The following is a 19098-nucleotide window of genomic DNA, read 5'->3' as shown; positions in this document are numbered from 1 at the left end:
CCTGTAGGATGGTAAAGCTCCCTTCTATGGGAGACTGTGCCAGGACTGAGGGTAACTGGGTCAGACCCAATAGCCTCTCTGGGTTGCTCCCAGCACTCCCCCCCCCACCCCGCCCCTGGGTCCCCTCTCCAGGTCCTGAGGACTCCCAGAGATTCATGCATCTGGCTGTGTGGGCCATTCGTGGCTCCCTGCCACCTGCCCCGCCGCCTCCTGCATCTCAGTGCCCTGTCCTGGCCATCTCCTCTCCTGCTGGAAGGACCTTAGCTTCCCTGCCTGCCTTCCTGGGATCTTTGCCTTATATTCTCTGTACGGCCACCAGGGAAAACCCTGCAGAAGCAGGTCCCGGCTGGGTGAAGCACCGAGGTAGGGCACATGAGGCAGGGCACATGAGGCCCTGGCCTCACCCCAGCAACACACAAAACAGCCAGAAACAAGACAAAGGAAAGGGAAGCATTTTTCCAGTAACACAGTTCCTGCCTGTTGTCATTGGACGAAGCCCACATGGCCTGCACGACATCTCAGTCTCCCAGGAGCACTACCTAATGCCAAGCACGGCACACTGTGCCGGCAGCTTCACACGAGCCCCTCCACTGCCCCTGCAGCACTCAGCTGCACGGTTACCTCCTCCGGGAGTCTTCCAATTTGGAGTTGGGGCTCTCACTACGTTGCCAGAGCTGGTCTTGAACGCCTGAACTCAAGCAGTCCTCTTGCCTCAACCTCCGGAGTAGCCGGGACTATAGGCAGCTGCTTCTGACCTCCATCCACCCTGCAGACCCTGGTTCCCTCAGGGGCCAGGCCACTCATCCCCTGCCATGTCCCCCACTAGAAGAAAGCCCTGAGGTGTCCCTCCAAGGAGCACCTTGGCTAAAGACAAAGGTGCAGAGCCCAAGAGGAAATGTAATCAAAGGTAGACACCACGCTATATTCAGAACCATGGAGTTTTCGGCAGCTGCCTGTCCATCCTGCCTTCTTGCTCTGTGGCTCACCAGGGAAGACGTGAGTGGAGCCCAGGCCAGGTCACAGCAGTGCTGACCCCGTGTCCAACTCCGTGGGCAAGAGGGGCTAAGCCTCTCTGGGCTGATGGCAGCAGGTGGCCACAGGTGGAGAAGGAGCCAGGGAGGGGAGAGAAAAATCAGTTGTACCACGTTACAGCGCGAGGGACACAAGGAACGCGGGGCCAAAGCCGAGTAGAGATCTGTAAGTCACTGGTGAGGCTGCGCCAGATCAAGCCGCTGTGCCTGAATGCGGCCGAGCCAAGCAGGAGAAAGAACGTGGTCGTGAAGCACAGCTCACGAGCCTTCCGAGTTGACAGCTACATCATTCCCGAATGCCCCCCCCCCCCGCTAGTGACAGCTGTCCGAGCTGTGTGTGTCCTCTGCCCAGAAGGCCTGGCCACGTGGGACCGGGTCTGGGGGCTCCGGGAGCTGCTGGGGCCCTGTCCTGCCCTGCTGGGATTGCTCTGCAGGGGTGGAGCTGTGAAATGGAGAGGCGGAACTCTTAGATCAAGGCCCTGCCCCCCACAGCACGGGCCCTAATCATGTTAATCCACCCCACAGTGCTTCTTACTGTTTTATTAATTTTTCAGTAGAGGCATGATTTAGGCATTTTAATTTTGGTCTGTGGCCTGTCTGTTCTGGGCTCTCAGGATAGTCTACCTGGTATTGCACTGGACACTGCCGATGAATAAAGTTGACTTCTCATTACAATAAGAGAAGAGGAGGGAGGAGACTGCAGGCCTGGTTAGCGAGGGCCTTTAACCCTAGCACTCTGGGAGGCGGAGGCAGAAAGACTGTAAGGTCGAGTCTAGGCTCTAAATCAAAAATGGGCTGGGGATGTGGCTCTTGCCAAGGCCATGGGTTTAATTCCTCGTACCCAAGGGGAGGGAAGAGAGGGAGGGAGGGAGAAAGAAGGAAAGCTTAGTGTTTAATGTGTGCCACCATCCTGCTGTTTTCTGTCCGGCCCCCCCTCCATGTCCCCACCAGCACCTGGGAGTCTCAGGTCCCCGACAGGACACCTCGGAACGCTGGCAAGTCCACCTCAGGACCCAGCATATGCAAGAACATTTACGTAGTCACAGATGTGCCCCAAGCCTTCTCAGTAATAACTTAGCATCTTCAATAATAAGCCCTATTATAAATTAATTAATCAGCTACCTCCCTGATATCTGCATTAAATGGAGCATGGAATTCACATAAGGCACCCAAACTCTGCAAGACAGACCCAAGCCATGAGCAAGCCGAGTCCTGGAAATCAGGTCACAGTCATCCTTTTGGATCCTCACCCTGCTGCACCTCCAGCTGGGGAGGGCGCCCCAGAAAGGGCCACCAGAACTCGGGCCACCAGGACTCTGGTCCACAAGACCTAGAGAGATGCCCTAAGCCAGAACCCTCTTGACAGAGAGGAGGAAGATGATCTGGGTCTCCTTGGTCCCAGCTCCGGGTCAGCAAGCCGACCCCTCTCTCTCTACCTGGGCTCATTTGAAATTCGAGTGAGGGTCTCCTAGGGTCCGTGACACTGCTGGGCAGGCCACGTGTCTTCCCACAGTTCGTGCTTCTCCACTCTCTCCATTCTTTCTCCCACCTTGCTCTCAGCTGTGCCCTTGACTCGCCCTCACTGGGGACCTCGATTCATCCTTGTTTGGTGGCTAGCCGAGAAGCACCCGGTGGAGAACCCACTTCCAGAGCATCACTTGCTCTCCTCCCCGCCTCGCCCCCTCGGTGAGGCTCCTGACCCAGCCTCCCCAGCCCCTGGGTTCTGAGCATCCCGCCTCCCCGCCTCTGGACCTTGCTTTTGCGCCTGTCCTCTTGACGCGCTGCCCCAAGATCATCTGGGTAAGACGGAAACACGTACTTGCTCCCTGCAAAATCCATTCCCAGGTCCCGCACTACTTCCAAGACGATCAGCCCCTCTTCCCGTGCCCCAGGCAGTGACGTGCTCCGAAATCTTTCCCTATCATCTCTGCTACTCTGCACCTCTCGCAGAGGAGCTTCTGTCCTGGCTGCCTTGCGATGGAGCCTGGCGAGGGCCCCGGTGACTTCCACACAGGCAGAGCCAGTAGCCACTCCCTGTCTCTGTCTTTGACCTAAGGGGTCACTCTGTCCTTGGGCCCTGTGCATACCCTGGGCCTCGTCAGCCACTCAGTTTCTCCTCCCACCTCTCCAGAGGTAGGCTTACCCCAGGACTCCTCCCCCAAGCCCTGGCATGGGCCCTCGGCTGCTTACTCGGTGCCTCTGCTTGGAGAGAAAGCGGGCACTGCCAGCTGAGACGTCCCACAGGATCCCACTCTCCGCCACGCTTCTTCTTTCCCTTCTCCATGTCAGTGAGCAGCAACATCTTCTGCCTGGCTGCCCAAACCTAAACTCTGAGGCCGCCCGGATTCTAAGCAGCCCTTCCCACAGCAGCCCCTCCACAAGCTATGACCTCGGCTCTTAGTGCTTTCCTGTTGCTGTAACAGGTTACCCGAAAACCAGTGATTTGGAGAGAGCACGAGTTCATTTGGCTTCCAGCCCTGCAGGCTGGGAAGCCAGGGGCATGGAGCCCACACCACTCCACCCTGCTTTGGGGTCTTCTTGCTGCATGGCATGAGAGCCCCACACCCACGGGGCCTGCAGCACTGGGCCTGATTTCTGCTGTCCATCTTGGGGGGCCTCCCCTGGCCCCATCCCATCCCCCCCCCCCCCCCCCCCAGAATGTTTCTGGCACTTGAAAAGAGTCCCAGCAATACTTGTTGACCGATTGATTGAGTGAGTGATAAATGAAGGAATGACAAGGAACAGAGGACATTTGCCCTCCAGCCTTTTGAAGTCTGGTCCTATCCTAACTCATTCCTACATCCTAGACGGGACAGCTCTGAACCGGCTGGCCAAGACCTTCCAAACATCCCGTAGTCAGTGGTCATCGATTCATTCAACAACACATGGCCGAGGACTCCTGTGGAGCAGGCACTGGGCTGGGGGCTGGGGCCCACTGAGAAGCTGAGCAGACCTCGTCTCTGGACCAGAGTGTGGCCTGGCTGGCCAGTACAGTGCATCCCCACCTGGTGTCCACTCTCATTCGTTTGTTCGTTCGTTCGTTCATTCATTCATTCATTCATTCATTCATTCATTCAGTACCTGTACAGGGTTGACTATGCACCGAGTGCTATTTTAAGTGCTGTACAAATACAAGCCACTCAATCCTCATACAAATCGATGAGGTGGGGACCATTCTCACCCCCTACTCTAGGTGAGGAAACTGAGGCACAGGAAGGCACTCTCCCCGAGGCACACAGCTGGGAGTCAACAGTGCTGGCTGCCAGGCTTCCTGTCCCCTGCTTGCTGCCTGCCCCAGGCTCACCTCTGCCCTTCCACATCATCTCTTGGTTCGAATCCCACCCGGCCCTGCCCTTGAGCACTGTGTGGCTTCACCCGTCTGAGGCCAGGGATGGGGGACAGCGTAGCATCCTGTTCTGGGTTCAGGACGTCACCATGCCAGCTCAGCATGGTCCCCACTGCTCTGCGAGGTCCTCTGGAGGAGCCACATCCACCCCACCCAGAGTCTTGGTGCTGATGTTGGAAGGTTCTGGAAAACCCCAGCAGGGATATCCCCGGTGAGCTTCCTGGGGTGAGGCCAAGCCAGGAAGCAAGGCAGAAGCAGGAAAGTCTTATTCATTGGGTCTCCACTAATTTAAGACGTGCCATAATCCAGCGGAAAGTCAATCACTAATTCTGACGAGCTGGAAGCACCCCTCCTGCTACGGATTCTCAGGATGGACACTACAGGGACATCGCTACAGAATGAACGTGCTTCTAGAAACACGATTGAGGATCTGTTGTCTGAGGCAGGATCTTTAAAATTCAATCAGAGAGTCTCACCAAGGTATCTGTGAGTGAATTGTAGTTTTCATTTATTGAGTTTTCTTAGAGCATTGGCCTTTCCTATTTGGGGATAGATGGAATTCAATTGAGGAATCAATGCTTTTCTAAATGAAGACTTTGGAAAATTAATTATTCTGCCAGCTTCAGGTGTAGCTTCTGGGTATAGCTGGGAGGGTTTGGTCTGAGATGCTGAGTTGGGCCCCTCTCCTAGCATAAGGCAGCCTCCTCCCGATGAATGGTTCCTTCCTCCCGGGGCAAGGCCCTGAATTCCCTGTCTGCTGTGCCGTCTTGCAGTCACGGAGACCAGAGCCAAGAGGTCCGCTGACTCTGGAAGCTTCCAGACTGTGCTGTGAGGACAGGGTGGAAAGAGCTGCGGATGTGAGGTTCCGGAGGACAAGATCTGTGGTCAGGAAGGGGCCCAGAGAGACGAAGAAGGGACGAGGCCCTTACCTGGGGACAGGGCTTCTGTGTGGGGCATCAGTTCTAGAAGGAGCAACACAGCAGAAAGCCTCGGTCTCTAGGTCACAGGCGGCGCTGCAGAGTGTATGACGGAGACGGCGTGGCCCTGACTCGGGAGCAGGGAGAGAGGGCGGTGGGACAGATGGCAGCTGGGACCACATGTACGGTATGCGGGGACTGGACTGAGGCTCAGCTTCAGTGTCTTTCATCTGAGGTGTTCGGGACCAGAAATGTTTGGGATGTAGGACTTTTTTTTCCAGATGTGGAAACATCAGGGACCCAAGTCTAACGATGAAATTCATTTTCGTCGTGTTTGCGCCTCTCACACAGAGCCCCAGAGTACCTTCGTATATCATCGTTAGGGCCCTGTGGGTCGGGGCTCATCAGCTGAGGTCAGGTGTGGAGCTTTCCCCTGATAATATCACGTCAGTGCTCGGGAAGTTTCAGGCAGTGGAGCACCTGGGATTTCTGATCAGCCAGCCTCAAGAAAGGAGTCATTTATGGTCAGTGGGAAGCTGGGTGTGGTGACATATGCCCGTAATCCCATCACTTTGAGAAAGTGAGGCAGAAGAGCCACAGGTGCAAGCCTAGCTGGAGCAGCTTGGTGATTTAGTGCCGCCCCCAGGTGCGTGTGTGTGTGTGTGTGTGTGTGTGTGTGTGTAAAAGAATGGGCTATAAAGGGTTCAACACAGTTAGCTAATCATTGCAAAATTAAGTTAGATCTTATGTCACACCACCCACCAAGGTAAATTCCAGGTGGGTTAACATAAATATCTGTAGATATGTTAAGACAAGCAAGGAGAACATGGCTTTTTCTTCTTTTGTATTTAGTACAGGGCCTAAGTGGTCTACAGGGTCTCACTACGTAGATTGGACTTGTAGTGATCTGCCTGTGTTCCGCTTCCCAAGAGCTCGGATTACAGGTGCATACCACCATGCCCAGTCGCAATTGCAGGCTCAGTAGGCCCCGGGGGCAGGGCCCACAAGGCAGGCCAGGGATCGAACCCCAGCCACTGAGTCTGCCGAAGCAGGTGCTTTAAGCCACTGAGCTATTTGGCCGGCCCAAAGGAGAATGTGTTAATGCTATTGGTTTTCTTAAAGCAGACGTGGGGAGCAAAAACTAAAAAAAAAAAAAAAAAAAGAAGAAAGAAAGAAAGAAAAGAAAAGAAATCTGATAAATTTGGCTAGATCAACATAAAAATGTGACAAAAGCAACATTCTTTCTTAAAAATTATTTATTTATTTATTTGAGACAGAGTCTTGCTACACAGTTCACACTCCTAGTGATCCTACTGTCTCAGCCTCCCCAGCACTGGGGATTACAGGCATGCGCCACCACTCCTGGTTCTGAGCCTGGCATGGAATGCAGTACCCAGGATTGAACTCAGGTCCTTGCGCTTGCCGGGCAGGTGCTTAGCCCACTGAGCTATCTCCCCAGCCAAAAAAGCAGCATTATTCTTAATTTCCAAAGCTTGGAAGCAATCACGATGTCCTTTGGTTGGTGAAGGGTTAAAAAAATATGTACAACAACTATAGACCGTTCTGACACTGGATTGGTGGCCAGCGATAAAAGGACAGCAGCTCCCTGGCCATGGAGCAACATGAAAGACCCCGAAGTGCTCATTGCTTCTACAAAAAGCCACTCTGAAAGGGCTGTGTGCTTTATGATTCCAAGTGTGTGATACTTGGGGGAAGGCACAGTCTTCAGTAAATATTCAGTGGTTGCCACGCACTTGGGAGGAGTAGGGGGAGAGAGACAAATAGGGTCTTTCCATCACAAAATATTCCATTCTAAAGGCCATGGCACTGACAGCCGTGCCACCAGACGTTTGTCACAACCCATAGAATGTACAGTGTGGAGAATGAGCTTAGTGTAAAGTATAGATTATAACAGAATAGCTAGTCCACTGTAACAGGCATGCCGCAGTAATGCAAGGAGTGAAGAGCAGGCAACTGTGGGTGTGGGATGAGGGGTTTACAGGAACTACACTTTTCACTCATTTCTTCTCTAAACATAAAACTACTCTAAAAATATAAGGCTTATTTATTTAAAAAAACTGGTACACAGGGGAAAAGACAAGCTGTACACTATTCGCTGCTCTGTGTCCCAGACAGGATTAGTATCTAGTATACATAAAGAATCCCCATCGGGGTGATAAAGAAATAGAATTTTTAAAATATGCACAAAGAAAACGGACAAAAGGTATGGAAAGGCACTTCACAGAAGATGAAATAAAAATGACTAAGAAAAGAATGAAAAATGTCCAAGCTTGCTAGTAAAAAGGTAAATATAAAACAATGTTAGGGGGCTGGGGAGACAGCTCAGTGGCCAAAGTACCTGCCTGGCAAGTGCAGTTCCTGTGTTTGATCCCTGGTATAGAAAGAAAAAAGAAGAAGCAGAAATAAATAAATAAATAAATAAATAAATAAATAAAACAATTTTAGGCTGTCACTTTTTACCATGTAATTGGCAACATTCTTAGTGCTTTATAATATTATATACGGATAAGAATTGTCAGCTAGTACTTGAGGGAATGCCCACGAGACCCTGGCACCTGGCGCTGTCCCCCACTCTCCCCAGATAATTTCCTGATTCAAAAACTCCCCAGCCCTGAAGTGCTGCCTTCCTCCGAGGTCAGAGAGCAGTGACAATTGTTAGTAGGAGGTCACCCCAGCTGCAGACTCCATACCGCTTTCCAGTCTTGTCCTTGTGGCTTGAGGGAGGTGCGCAGAGCCGCTGGGGGTGCTGGCCACCCTCCTGAGGGTGTACTTTGCGCTTATGCTCTGCTTTTAGAGGCTGTGCCCCAGTACCTTGGCAGTAACCACGGGGGAAGAATTCACCCCACAGAAATCGGCAAATGGCATGCATTACGGCTCGGCCCCTTATCCTTTGTTTTAGTTCAGTTGTGACTGTCTTCTTGGCGCACTGAGGCATGGGATGTGCTCCCTAGGCTCAGTTCTGGGCTTGGGATGCCCTCTTTCTGATGTCTATCTTTCTTACCTCCTCCTTTCTCTCTCTTCTCATGTCTCTGCCTCGGGAAAGGGAGGAGAATGATGGGCCTTGTGGGAAGACAGAGATGCCTGCTGGGCTGACTGGGAAGAAGCCTGGTCCGGAGAATCTGCAGGGCCAGGCCTGTCCCAGTGCAGCCACCCACGCCCCGTGGCACCTTCCACTGACGTGGCCACTCTCAGGTTCCGTATTTGCCCCAGGATCACTGCAGACAGCCATGCGAGTGTGGCCGGGGCTCAGTCTCAGGCACACATGGACCATGAGACCAGTGGCTGCCTTGGCAGCGTGCAGCGAACAACTGGGACAGCAGTGCCCAGCCCTGATCCTCATACTTGTTTCGGAGGATTGTTATGAAGATTAAGAAATAACAATGAAGGAAAGAGAGTCTGATCAGATGCTTGGTACAAATTTGTACACCAGCATTCTTGTCGGCTTCCTTCCTTCCTCCTCTCAACTGCCCTCCTCCTCCTCCTCCTCCTCAGCAGTGTGGTGTCGCCCCTTCCTAGGGGTGAGTCCATGCAGCTGGGCACCCCGGTGGCACCCATGAGGGCTCTGATGCCACCACAGTCCACACCTGCGGCTTCCCCACAGAGGAGTGTGTCTGGTTCCTGTTAATCCCAGTGGCAGCTATAATTCCGGCCTACTCAGCTCAGACTTCAAGGCAGCGCCACCCTGGGTCATCGGTGACTGCCTCTACCCACCTCCATCCTGTACCTGCCTCCATCTTCCTCTTTGCTGGATAGAAGGGTTGGAGGCTCAGACAGGTACAATGCCCTCCCCAGAGCTGTACAGGAATAATGTGATGAAAGAGAATTCACCCTCAGATCCCCTGCGATCAAAGCCAGCCTGCTCCTGAGCCAAGAAAATCATATTAAAATCATTATATGTGCGGGGTGGAGGGAGTTTCACACCGTGGTATTTACTCCTGCTACAGTTGACAGTACCAGATAATTCTATTCCATTTCATTCTCTCTTTTTGCTTTAACGTGCTATCTGTGTTCAGAATCTATGGTGTTAATTTCATGACCCACTGGTCTAATGAGTCAAGACCTGCGGTTTGAAAAACACGCTAGGTTGTTTCCCTGGAATGACCTTCTGACACAAGTGTGAGCCAGCCATGGCTATTGGCTAAATCTGGCCCCTTGCCTGTTGTTGTAAATAAAGTTTTATTGCCATGCACAAACACTTACGTATTGCCTCTGGCTCCCTTCATCCTACCTTGACAGGGCTGCTGGGTGTAGCAGAGACCACACTTTCCGCGGGCTCTGGGATATTTTTCTTGCCTGGTCCTTCGAGATCTGTACTCTGATCTGATGGTGCCTCTTCTGCGTTTGCTTCTTTCGGGCTGCCCTCAGCCCTGCAGCCCCAACTCCAGCTCCTTGGCCAGCTGAGAAGCTGGCCCCTGGCCTGCCGTGTCCTGTCCCCCTAACTACACTTCTCCCGGGTCCCCAACAGGCAGGCAGGCGGGCGAGGGCCCTGGGGCATCGGTGGGCCCTCTTCTTGATGCCTTCACGTTCCCGCCTACAGGTCTCCTGGGGATGGTGGCCCACATGATGTACACGCAGGTGTTCCAGGTCACCGTGAGCCTCGGCCCTGAAGACTGGAGACCGCACTCCTGGGACTATGGGTGGTCCTTCTGGTAAGTGGCTGTCGCCCTCCAGGACGAGAGCACGTTCAGAGCCCCAAGGCCCCAAGGGGCACAGCAAGGGGACACTTGGGGACCCTGGAGCAGGGCTGGCAAAGCAGGCCCCGCAGACCCCGTCCGCTCCGCGCCTTGAGCTCAACAGGCATGACAGGCTTCACGTTTTCAAGCGCTGGCAAACAAATCCAGAGAAGGATAGGATTTTGTGCCAGGTGAAAGTGACATGAAATTCAAATTGCATCGTCCGTAGCAATAAATAAAGTTTTCTTGGAGTGCAGCCCTGCTCATTGTTTGTGTGTTATCTACAGCTGCTGTCACACAGTGGGGACAGAACTGAGCAGGTGTGACAAAGCGAACCCTGCTCTGCCAGGGGGAGAGGAAAGCTGGCCAGAAGAACCTAGTGAGGCCGAGGCGGTTCTGGGTGGCCTGAGGGGACAGTCAGCACCTGGAGCAGACACCGTGCACATGGGAGAGGCAGAAAGCCAGGGTGCTGCTGCGTGACCGGTGGGGTCCCCGCTCACCTGAACCAGGAGTGCTTCTTAGAGCGTATGACCAGCTCTGTGCTGGCCGGGCCAGCTCCTCCAGGTGCTGACTCTGCCCCCAGCCCAGCTTCCCTCCTGGCAGTAGGGAAACACCTCCTGAGGCTGCTGCTGGAGGCCCAGAGCCTCCCAGGGAGGGGGGAAGGGCTCCTCTGTTAGGTGTGGGTCCTTTCTCTCTCCTGCAGCCTTACTGCAGCTGGGGCAATGTCGGCTCCGCCCAGGCGGGCTGTGCTGTGGGGCTAGGAAGGGGTCAATAGTCTCAGCAGATGGAAGGGCTGGTAGGTGAGGAGGCCCAGGTCCTGCTTCAGGTGGAGCTGGATCCAGGTGCGGGCTGATTTCCCTGGGGGCTCAGCCGCTCTCTCTCCTTGCCTGCCTCTGTCCCCTCTGTGTTGGCTTCATTCTCAAGCTGTGCCTCCCCTAAAAGAGGGCATCGTAAGCAGCACTCAGGCCCGGAGCTCACAGAAGGAGTGAACTCAGCAGAGAGATGGGTTTCTTTCCAAAATGGCCAACAGAAGTTCTGGCTGTGATCCCTAAGCCAGCAATGCAGCCCTGGGGAGATAGGGCCATGCTCAGGGTCAGCCTGCGTCAGCAGGGCCAGGCCTTGGCAGGGGGAGGAGGAGAGGTCCCTGGTGGTGGCACATGGCTGCCAGCAGGTGAGAGAATGCATACTGGACAGACCTCAGCGACCAGCCATCCTCTGCACAGGCTGCGTGGGCCGGGGCCTGGTGAGGACAGCCCTTCTAGGAAAAAGCAGGGGCTGAGACAGCCTTGTCACACAGGGTGGTGACAAGTGACAAAGCCACACCCTGCACCCCGCTGCAGTGGGGTGGAGAGGAGCAACTTGCAGAGAGCTGCGGGGTCTCTGGAGGAATTCGGGGGGCCAACGGGGCTGAGGGCAGCGGGGTTGTGCAGACCCCTGGGCCTTCAGCAGGGGCTACATCTTCAGTCCCTTTCCTTTGATTTCTTATTTTGAGACGGAGTTGCTCAGTTCTCCAGGCTGAGCTCAAGCTTCCACTCCTCCTGCCTCAGCCTCCCGAAATGCTGGTGTGACAGGCATGTGCCACCATTGCTGGGGTGACAGGCGTGAGCCACCACGCCTGGCTCTGGCTCTTCTTACATCACTGCTACTAAGAGAATGCACAGCGCTCTTGCTCTACATAAGGAGACTCAGATGTTAGATCAAACAGCTGTAAGTGACAGAAATGTGACCCCCCCCACCCCCGCCACCTTCCCTTGGCTCGTAGTCCCAGGAGAACCTGCTGGTGGTGCCCACGGGCCTTTCTTTTCCAAGAATCAAGAGCCTCCAGCCCTGCAGCCTTGCTCCTTCTGACCCCCCTCCCCACCTTTGCCCCTGTGCAACTCCAAATTCTTACAGGTTCATGAAAGGCAGGGGCCCTGTGTGTGAACCCCGTAGCCCAATCCATCTCTCCCTGCCACTGAGGGCCTGAGAGATAAGTCTCGTCTTTCACCCCTGGCCTTTGGGGCCTCACAGGAGCTATACTATGCCTCCCTCTCTTATTTAATATGGGTACATCCGCTTGTGACAATCCTGGCCCCAGAGGGGACCAGCTCTGAAGGAAGATGGTCCTAGCCCTTGACTTCTGTCCCAACAGGAGGATGAGGCTGAGGGAGGGGTCTGCAAGGCTCCAGCCTCTGAGAAGGCATGTCGCAGGAAGTCAAAGGCCCTTGATGCAGAAGTCTGGTGGCCCATGTCTGGTAGAAGGCATAGAAGGTGACACTTCTGGGATCGGCTCTGGCCCTTGCCACCTGGGAGTGTGGCCAAGCCACTTAACCCTCCATGCCTCAGTACCCCCAGATGTGAAATGGGACAGTGCACTCTGACCTCAGGGACACTGACAAATGGTGTCCAGCTTGCTGCTGCATCAGCCCCAAGTCCAGTGGCTCAATGGAAAACTACTCGTCCTTACCTTAGAGTTGGGGGCTTGGCTAGGCTCAACCTGGGAGCTGCATGAAGCTCCAGTCCATGTCTTCTGGGGCTGGAGTCACTGGGAACATGCCCTGGGGGTACCCACAGTGGCTGCCCAGCAGGGAGGCTGGTCTCTGGGAAAGTGGCCAGGGAAGCGGGAGGGTGCTGAGGGATGAAGGAGGAGGGGGAGGTGGCCAGAGTTTGGTAGGAAGCTCCAACAGTGTCACTCTGCCACGGTCTGTTGGTCACAAGTGACAGGGCCAGGTTCAAGGGTAGGTGTGGGCCCAGGTAGAGGAGGATTGCTGGGCCATCTCTGGGGAGCGTGGGGTAGCACGGAAGGGTCTTGGCACAAAGCGTGTACCCCGTGATTGGCAGGTGCTCTGGACCTGTCCCCAAGGCATCCAAGCCTACAGCAAGTCGTGTTTTGCAGGGTTGCTGTAGGGTTATGTGAGACCAAGCCCCAGTGCCTAAAGGAAGTCTAAAGGATGACATGGCCTCGGGCCACGTTCATCCACTGCGGGCGTGTCACCCAGCTGCCCAAGAGGGGACCTCTCATGCTGGTCCTCTCCCTGGAGGCGCCACACTGCGCTCGCCCGCTGGCCAGCAGGCTCCTACAAAGGCCGGCAGCACTAGCTTCCCTGTGCCCGGCGCGGCGCAGAGCTCTGTACCAGTCCGAGGCTGCCTCCCCTTGCCACTGGCTCCAGGGTGGCATCACTGTGCCCACGTAAGAGATCAGGAAGCAGGTGCCTAGGGCCAACTCCACTGCCCAGAGCCGGTCATCCCCTTGGGCTGCGTGCTGCCTGCAACCCGGGCTGAAAAAGCCGGGGGACGTTTTGTCTGATCTGCCATAATGTTTTTAAATTTTGTATTTGTTTTCTGACATTTAAAAGGATAAAACTTTTACCTAACAACCCAGCTTTCTGCTTGGTCTGGGCGGGTGGAAGATCTGCCCTTGGCTGAGCAGCCAGGCCGGTGGGCACAGGCAGCCGAGTGACTGTGACCGCAGCTTCCGGTGTGTGTGTGTGCACCGGCTCACCCCAGTCCCCGCTGTGCCCTGCTGCCTGGCGCTGTGCACACTTTCCTCCCATGGGTCCCCTGCCTGACTCTCCTGGAAGGTGACCACAGTGGTTGTCCTGGTGATGTCAGAAGGGTGGAAAGCAAGTCCTAAACAGACACTGGCTGGCAATATCTTGTATCTAAATGCAAACAGAAAAATGGAAACCAGGTACCTTTCCCCCCAGGTGCATATAAAACTCTGTCCCAAAAGGTCACCCTGCAGATGGAGGGTAGTGAGATATCATGACGTTGAAGGTGACAGGAGCTAGAAGGCTGCTCGGGGAGTGGCTCTGCTGCTGTGACCTCAAAGAGCCTGGGATCCCAAGGCCACTGGGGGGCCTTTGCTGTGTCTGCTGCTGTCCCTGGCCAGAGGCTCTGCCACCAGCAGGGAGCTTGCTCTGTCTCTGTCCCCTGAGGCAGGTGGCTCTGGCCTCCTTTTCTCTATGACTGGAGCAAGGGAAGGGATGTGGCTGCCCAAGGTGGCCTGAGGAAAGGAGCGGGGCCCCGTTGACCCACAGCTCCCAGAGCCCTGAAGGCGGTGTGGTTGAACATTCTGACTGACTGTCTCTGGCAGTGCATGGTGTCCCTGTGGCCTGCAGCAGCCGTGGTGGCCTCCCTCGTGATCAGCCAGTCTTCCCACAACCTGACAGTGGTCTCTGACTGTCCCAGCATTCCTCTGCCCCTGCCTCTGCAGGCCCCCCGAGGGCAGAGTGGGTTGACAGCCCTTCCACTGCCCCATCTTCTCCCCTGCTCCCCAGTGTCCACTCTGCTTTTGGCTCTGAGAACCAGGCCAGCCACCCACACATCTCGGGGCAGCAGCTCAGAATCCCATGACGCAAAGAAGAGCAGGTGCTGCAACTCCAGAGCTTTAAAACTCTGCCTCTGTGGGAACCCAGGGGCTGGGGGATGAGAGGGAAGGAGGGAAAGACTCAGGCACACCGGGGCCTTCGAGCCACAGTGTCAGAGAAATAGCGGTCCTGTGCTGCTGCTTTTGAAATCCACTCATCTATTTTTTACTTTACTGTATCTGCATTCATTCACCCACTTAGCCATTAATGAGTAGCTACTAGGTGCCAGGCACTGTGCAAGGTGTTGAGATATAGCAGGGAGCAAAATTCGGCTCCTGAACTCCCAACACAGACAATCTGATAAGTGAGAATGTTTTAGAACAAAAGCATTAAGGGCTTCCACTTCTGGGGGCATGGAGTAGACACATCTCTCTACTCCTCCTGCTCAGTACAACTAAAATCGCTGGGTATTACATCTGAAATGGATATAAGAAGACCCTGGAGGGGCTGGGGAGATAGTTCAGTGAAACAAGTGCTTGCCTGGCAAGCGCAAGGTCGTGAGTTCGATCCCTGGTAACACACACACACACACACACACACACACACACACACACACACACGACCCTGGAAGGTGGAGAGAAGACAGAAGGTTGGGCTGTGAAACACCACATTGCTGAGCTCTTCTCGTGTTGTACATTCCATTCTTAGATTTGAAGTTCAACTTAGAAATGCTGCAGGCGCAGGCAGGAGAACAGAAAACAAAGCCCTAACCAAAGTCTGCTTTCTATAGCCGAAGGACCAGGAAAGCGTCAGCCTGCTGAGACAGAAAGCTTTTAGCAGTAACTGCTTCTCTGCACTCATACATCCTGGTTTTATTTATTTATTTTTTGGTGGAACTGGGGTTTGAATTCAGGCCCTTGCGTTTGACAAGCAAGCACTTATTCTACTGAGCCATCTCCCTGGCCCCAATACATCCTTGTTATGGCTGTGTCTAGGTGCCCCCAAAGCCTCACGCAGTCACTGGGGAGAACTTCTAGAATTTGTGATTAATTCGTGATCCAATGCTGGGATTATGGGTGTGAGTGCTCCACCCGCCCTGGGGCAGATAGCCTGAGTACAATACGAGGAAGGGAGAGAGGCTAGCTAGCTACCTCAGCCGCTGCTCCTCCCTTTGCTTTTTGCTGTTTTCTGCCGTTATCAACTGCTGCCTTCTTCTATGTGCCACTCTGCCTTGGAGCCAGCCAAATATGGACTGAAACCCCCACTAACTGGGAACTAAATAAACTTAGCTTAAATTTTCCTTCCTTAATTTTGAGTGTTGGATATTTTGTCCCCGCAACAAGAGAAGAGTAACCAAAACAATCCTAGACTAAACTCTGTAGCTCCAGCCCCTACCGGTGCCATCCAGGGATGAATGCTCAAGTTCTGACCTCATTGGACTTTAAGGAGGCACCCCAAACTCCCCCTTGCTAGAGTTGCACCTGTGTAAGGAGCACCCCTCACTGGACTGCACAGCCCACCTGCTCCTGAGTGCAGTGGAACCCACATGGAGAATGTGGGCTTCAGCCACCACCGGGCAACAGCGAGGCTCCCCTCTCCCTCCCTGCTGGCCTGTGTCAGAGTAGAATTAGTGGAGAGTGAAGACCTGTACTGCTACCTAGGGAGAATGAGGTTAGTTCCCTCCCACCCACCCCACCCCCGGACAGTGTCAGCAGAAGCCCATGGGGAGGCAGCATGCCCACTCCTTCCCGCCTGGCACTTTCTCCACTTTGACTGGCAATGGTGACCTAGCGGGAAACCTAGACTCGCACCACTACCCAGCAGTGACCTGTCAGCCCGCCTCCTTCCCTTGCCAATGTTGTGAGATCCTTGCCAGGATGATGTCGAGGAAGCTGCTAAGCCTGAAGGTTTAAATGAGAGTCCTAGAAAGAATGCTGCGAATGTCACAGCTGCTGTTGTGACCACTTACTGTTCCTAGCATCAGGGACATCTCAACAACAGACCCCAAAACTGAAATGGCAGAGGTGTTCCAATTATCTGATAAGGGTTCTAGAGTCATCACCACAAAAATATGTTGGTGAGCAGTTATGAACACCTTTAAAAGAGGTGAAGTCTCTAAAAAAAGAAGAGTAAGACATAAAGAAACCACAGGGGAAACTGTAGAACTGAAAAATGCAGTAACCAAAGTAGAGAATTCAATGATAGACCCCAACAGCAGCCTGGAAGCGGCAGCGTAAGCAGTAAAATCAATAAGAGGACAACAGAAATTCCCCAATATAAGCAGCAGAGATAAAATGAACAGACCTTCCAAGACCTCTGGGACTATAATACCAGCTGCAACCCCGGAGTCTCAGGAGAAAACGAGGAAGGAGGAAAGACAGAAAAAGTACTCAAAGGAAGATTGCCGAAACTCCCCAAATCTCATTAGAGATGTTTACTTACTGAGTCAGGGAGCTCAAGGAGTCTCCACATAGTGAAATTCGGAGAAACCCATACTGTGGACATCACAGTGAAATTTTTAAGAATGAAAGTCGAAGAAAAAAAATCTTAAAAGCAGTGGAAAGAAATTTATCTTTTTCTTATTTATTCATTTTTTTTTTTAATGTATTTGGTATAGGGTCTCTCTGTGCAGGTCAGACTCGTAGTGATCCTCCTGTTTTCAGCCTCCTCCCCAGTGCTGGGATTACAGGTGTGGGCCACCACACTTGGACCTGGTTGGCTCAGTGCACCCCAGGGATGGGGCCAGCGTGGCATGTGGGACCAGGGTTCAAACCCTGGTCCCTGCACTTGCCTAAGCAGGCACTTAGTCCGCTGAGCTATCTCACCAGCCCTTGGAAAGCAGCTTAAATGACAGTGGATTTTACACCAGAAATCATGGCACCTAGAGGAAGTGGCACAATGTTCTTCATGCACTGAGACAGAGGAATTGTCAACCCAGGATTCTATAAGAACCAAAGATATACTTTGCGGGTGAAGAGGAAATCAGCACCTCCTCAGATGAAGGAAGACTGAAAATGTGTTACCAGTGGATCAACCCTTAAAAATAGCCCAAAAGATGTTCTTTAATATAAGTGAAAGCAAAAAAAAAAAAAAAAAAAAAAAAAATTAGGAGTTTTTGAACATCAAAAAGGAAAAATGGAAAGAAAAAAATTAGGTCTTTTGTTAAGTTTTCTAAGTTACATTTTATGGTTGAAGCAAAATTATAAACACTTGATGAGGTTCTAAGTATGTGGAAAGGAAATACTTCAGGCAATTATATTAGACATGTGGAGAGGTAAAGGGGACATAAAAGGAGCCAGGACTCGTATGGCTGTCCGAGTTAGTAAAGTGTCAACACCGGTGGGCTGTGACTCCTTACACGTAGAGAATGTGGGGCTTAGAGTATCCACCAAGCAGTGATAGAGATACACTCAAACCCACATAGATAACTTAATCTGGACTCTTAAAAATGTTCAGGTAACCCGTATGAAGGCAAGATAAGGAAAAAGTAATAAGCAGAATAGAAAAAGGAAGATGTAGTAGTCATGCCTATGATCCCAGGCAGGAGAAACCACAAAGTTTGAGTCCACCCGAGCAATTTAGCAATGTCATGAGATCCTGTCTCAAAAAATAACTTAAGAAAGGGTTGAGGATGCTCCACAGTGCAAAGATCCTGTGTTCAATCCCCAGAGCTGGAGGAAAATACAGAAAAAAAGAATATAATAGCAAAATAAATGGATAGAATTAAGCTGCCCCAAGAATTACATTAAAAGTTAGAGTCTGGCAGGATGGATTAAAAAACATGACCTAACTGTGTGCTGTCTATAATAAACTCCAAATATGAAGAGCTAGGTCTGTCAAGTATAAAAGGATAGAAAATATATACCATGCAAATATTAAGTAAAAGGAATCTGATCTAGCTATATTAATACCAGTGTTCTGTGACTTATGGTAGAATTATATCCTGAAAAACCTATTGTAAATTAAACCTGTATTTAATACAGCTAAGCTACTGATCAGCATGGCTTATCCTAGCCTGCCTTAAATGTGCTTAGAATGCTTATCTTAATCTACAGTTGGGCAAAATCATTTAGCACAAAGACTATCTTATTAAAAGATAGTTATGAAAATTCGGTATATACAGACATGGAACGCAAAACAAAATATAGTATTAAAAACTGGCAACTGGAGCTGGAGAGATGGCTCAGTGGTCTAAAGCACCTACTTAGAACAAGCTTAGCAAAGCATCAGGGACCGCGGTTCGATCCCCCCAGCACCACATGCCAGCCAGCCCCGCCCCCTGGTGGGCTGAGCTGGCCACACACACCACACACACTCACTCTCTCTCTGTCTCTCTCTCTGTCTCTCTCTCTCTCTCAAATAAATAAAAAAAAAAACTGGCAACTGATAAACAATAGAGTATTGGCCGTTTGCCCCTGTGATTAGGTGGTAGATTGGCACTTATGGCTCACGGCCACTAGCTGGCATCATGAGAAAGGATCAGACCACTGATTACTGGCACAGAAAAATGATCAGAATTCAAATTTGGAGGTAAGATTCCTACTGAATGCACAGCACTGTCAGTTGGAAAATGGGAGCTGAATCACTGAAAGGGGGGCCCTGTGCTAGATGAAGCAGGGGGACAACAGGCAAAGATGTTATTAGAAGCCAGCCATGCTGGTGCATGTCTGTAATCCCAGCACTTGGGAGGCTGGGGCAGGAGGGGTGAGTCAAATTCAAGACCAGCCTTGGCTAAAAAGTAAGTTCAAGGGCAGTGTGAGCTACATAGCAAAACTCAGAGAGAGAGAGAGAGAGAGAGAGAGAGAGAGAGAGAGAGAGAGA

The 19098-nt window shown here is 52.4% G+C and overlaps 1 protein-coding gene across 3 annotated transcripts in view; it reads left to right on the top strand.

The window, feature by feature from the left end:
* Gsg1l (GSG1 like) overlaps window positions 1-19098 on the top strand; it is a 220740-nt gene that overhangs the window by 167515 nt on the left and 34127 nt on the right. For all 3 annotated transcript variants that reach the window (XM_023709471.1, XM_023709475.1, XM_004622901.2), the window contains one exon: window positions 9853-9964. In XM_023709471.1, coding sequence (XP_023565239.1) covers window positions 9853-9964 — 112 coding nt within the window. The remainder of the gene's footprint in view (window positions 1-9852; window positions 9965-19098) is intronic.

The sequence above is a fragment of the Octodon degus genome, unplaced genomic scaffold (genome assembly GCF_000260255.1).
Source record: "Octodon degus isolate 3935 unplaced genomic scaffold, OctDeg1.0 scaffold00001, whole genome shotgun sequence".
Taxonomy (NCBI): domain Eukaryota; kingdom Metazoa; phylum Chordata; class Mammalia; order Rodentia; family Octodontidae; genus Octodon; species Octodon degus.
The sequence above is the reverse complement of the archived record's forward strand: the minus strand, read 5'-3'. Positions and strand labels throughout refer to the sequence as shown.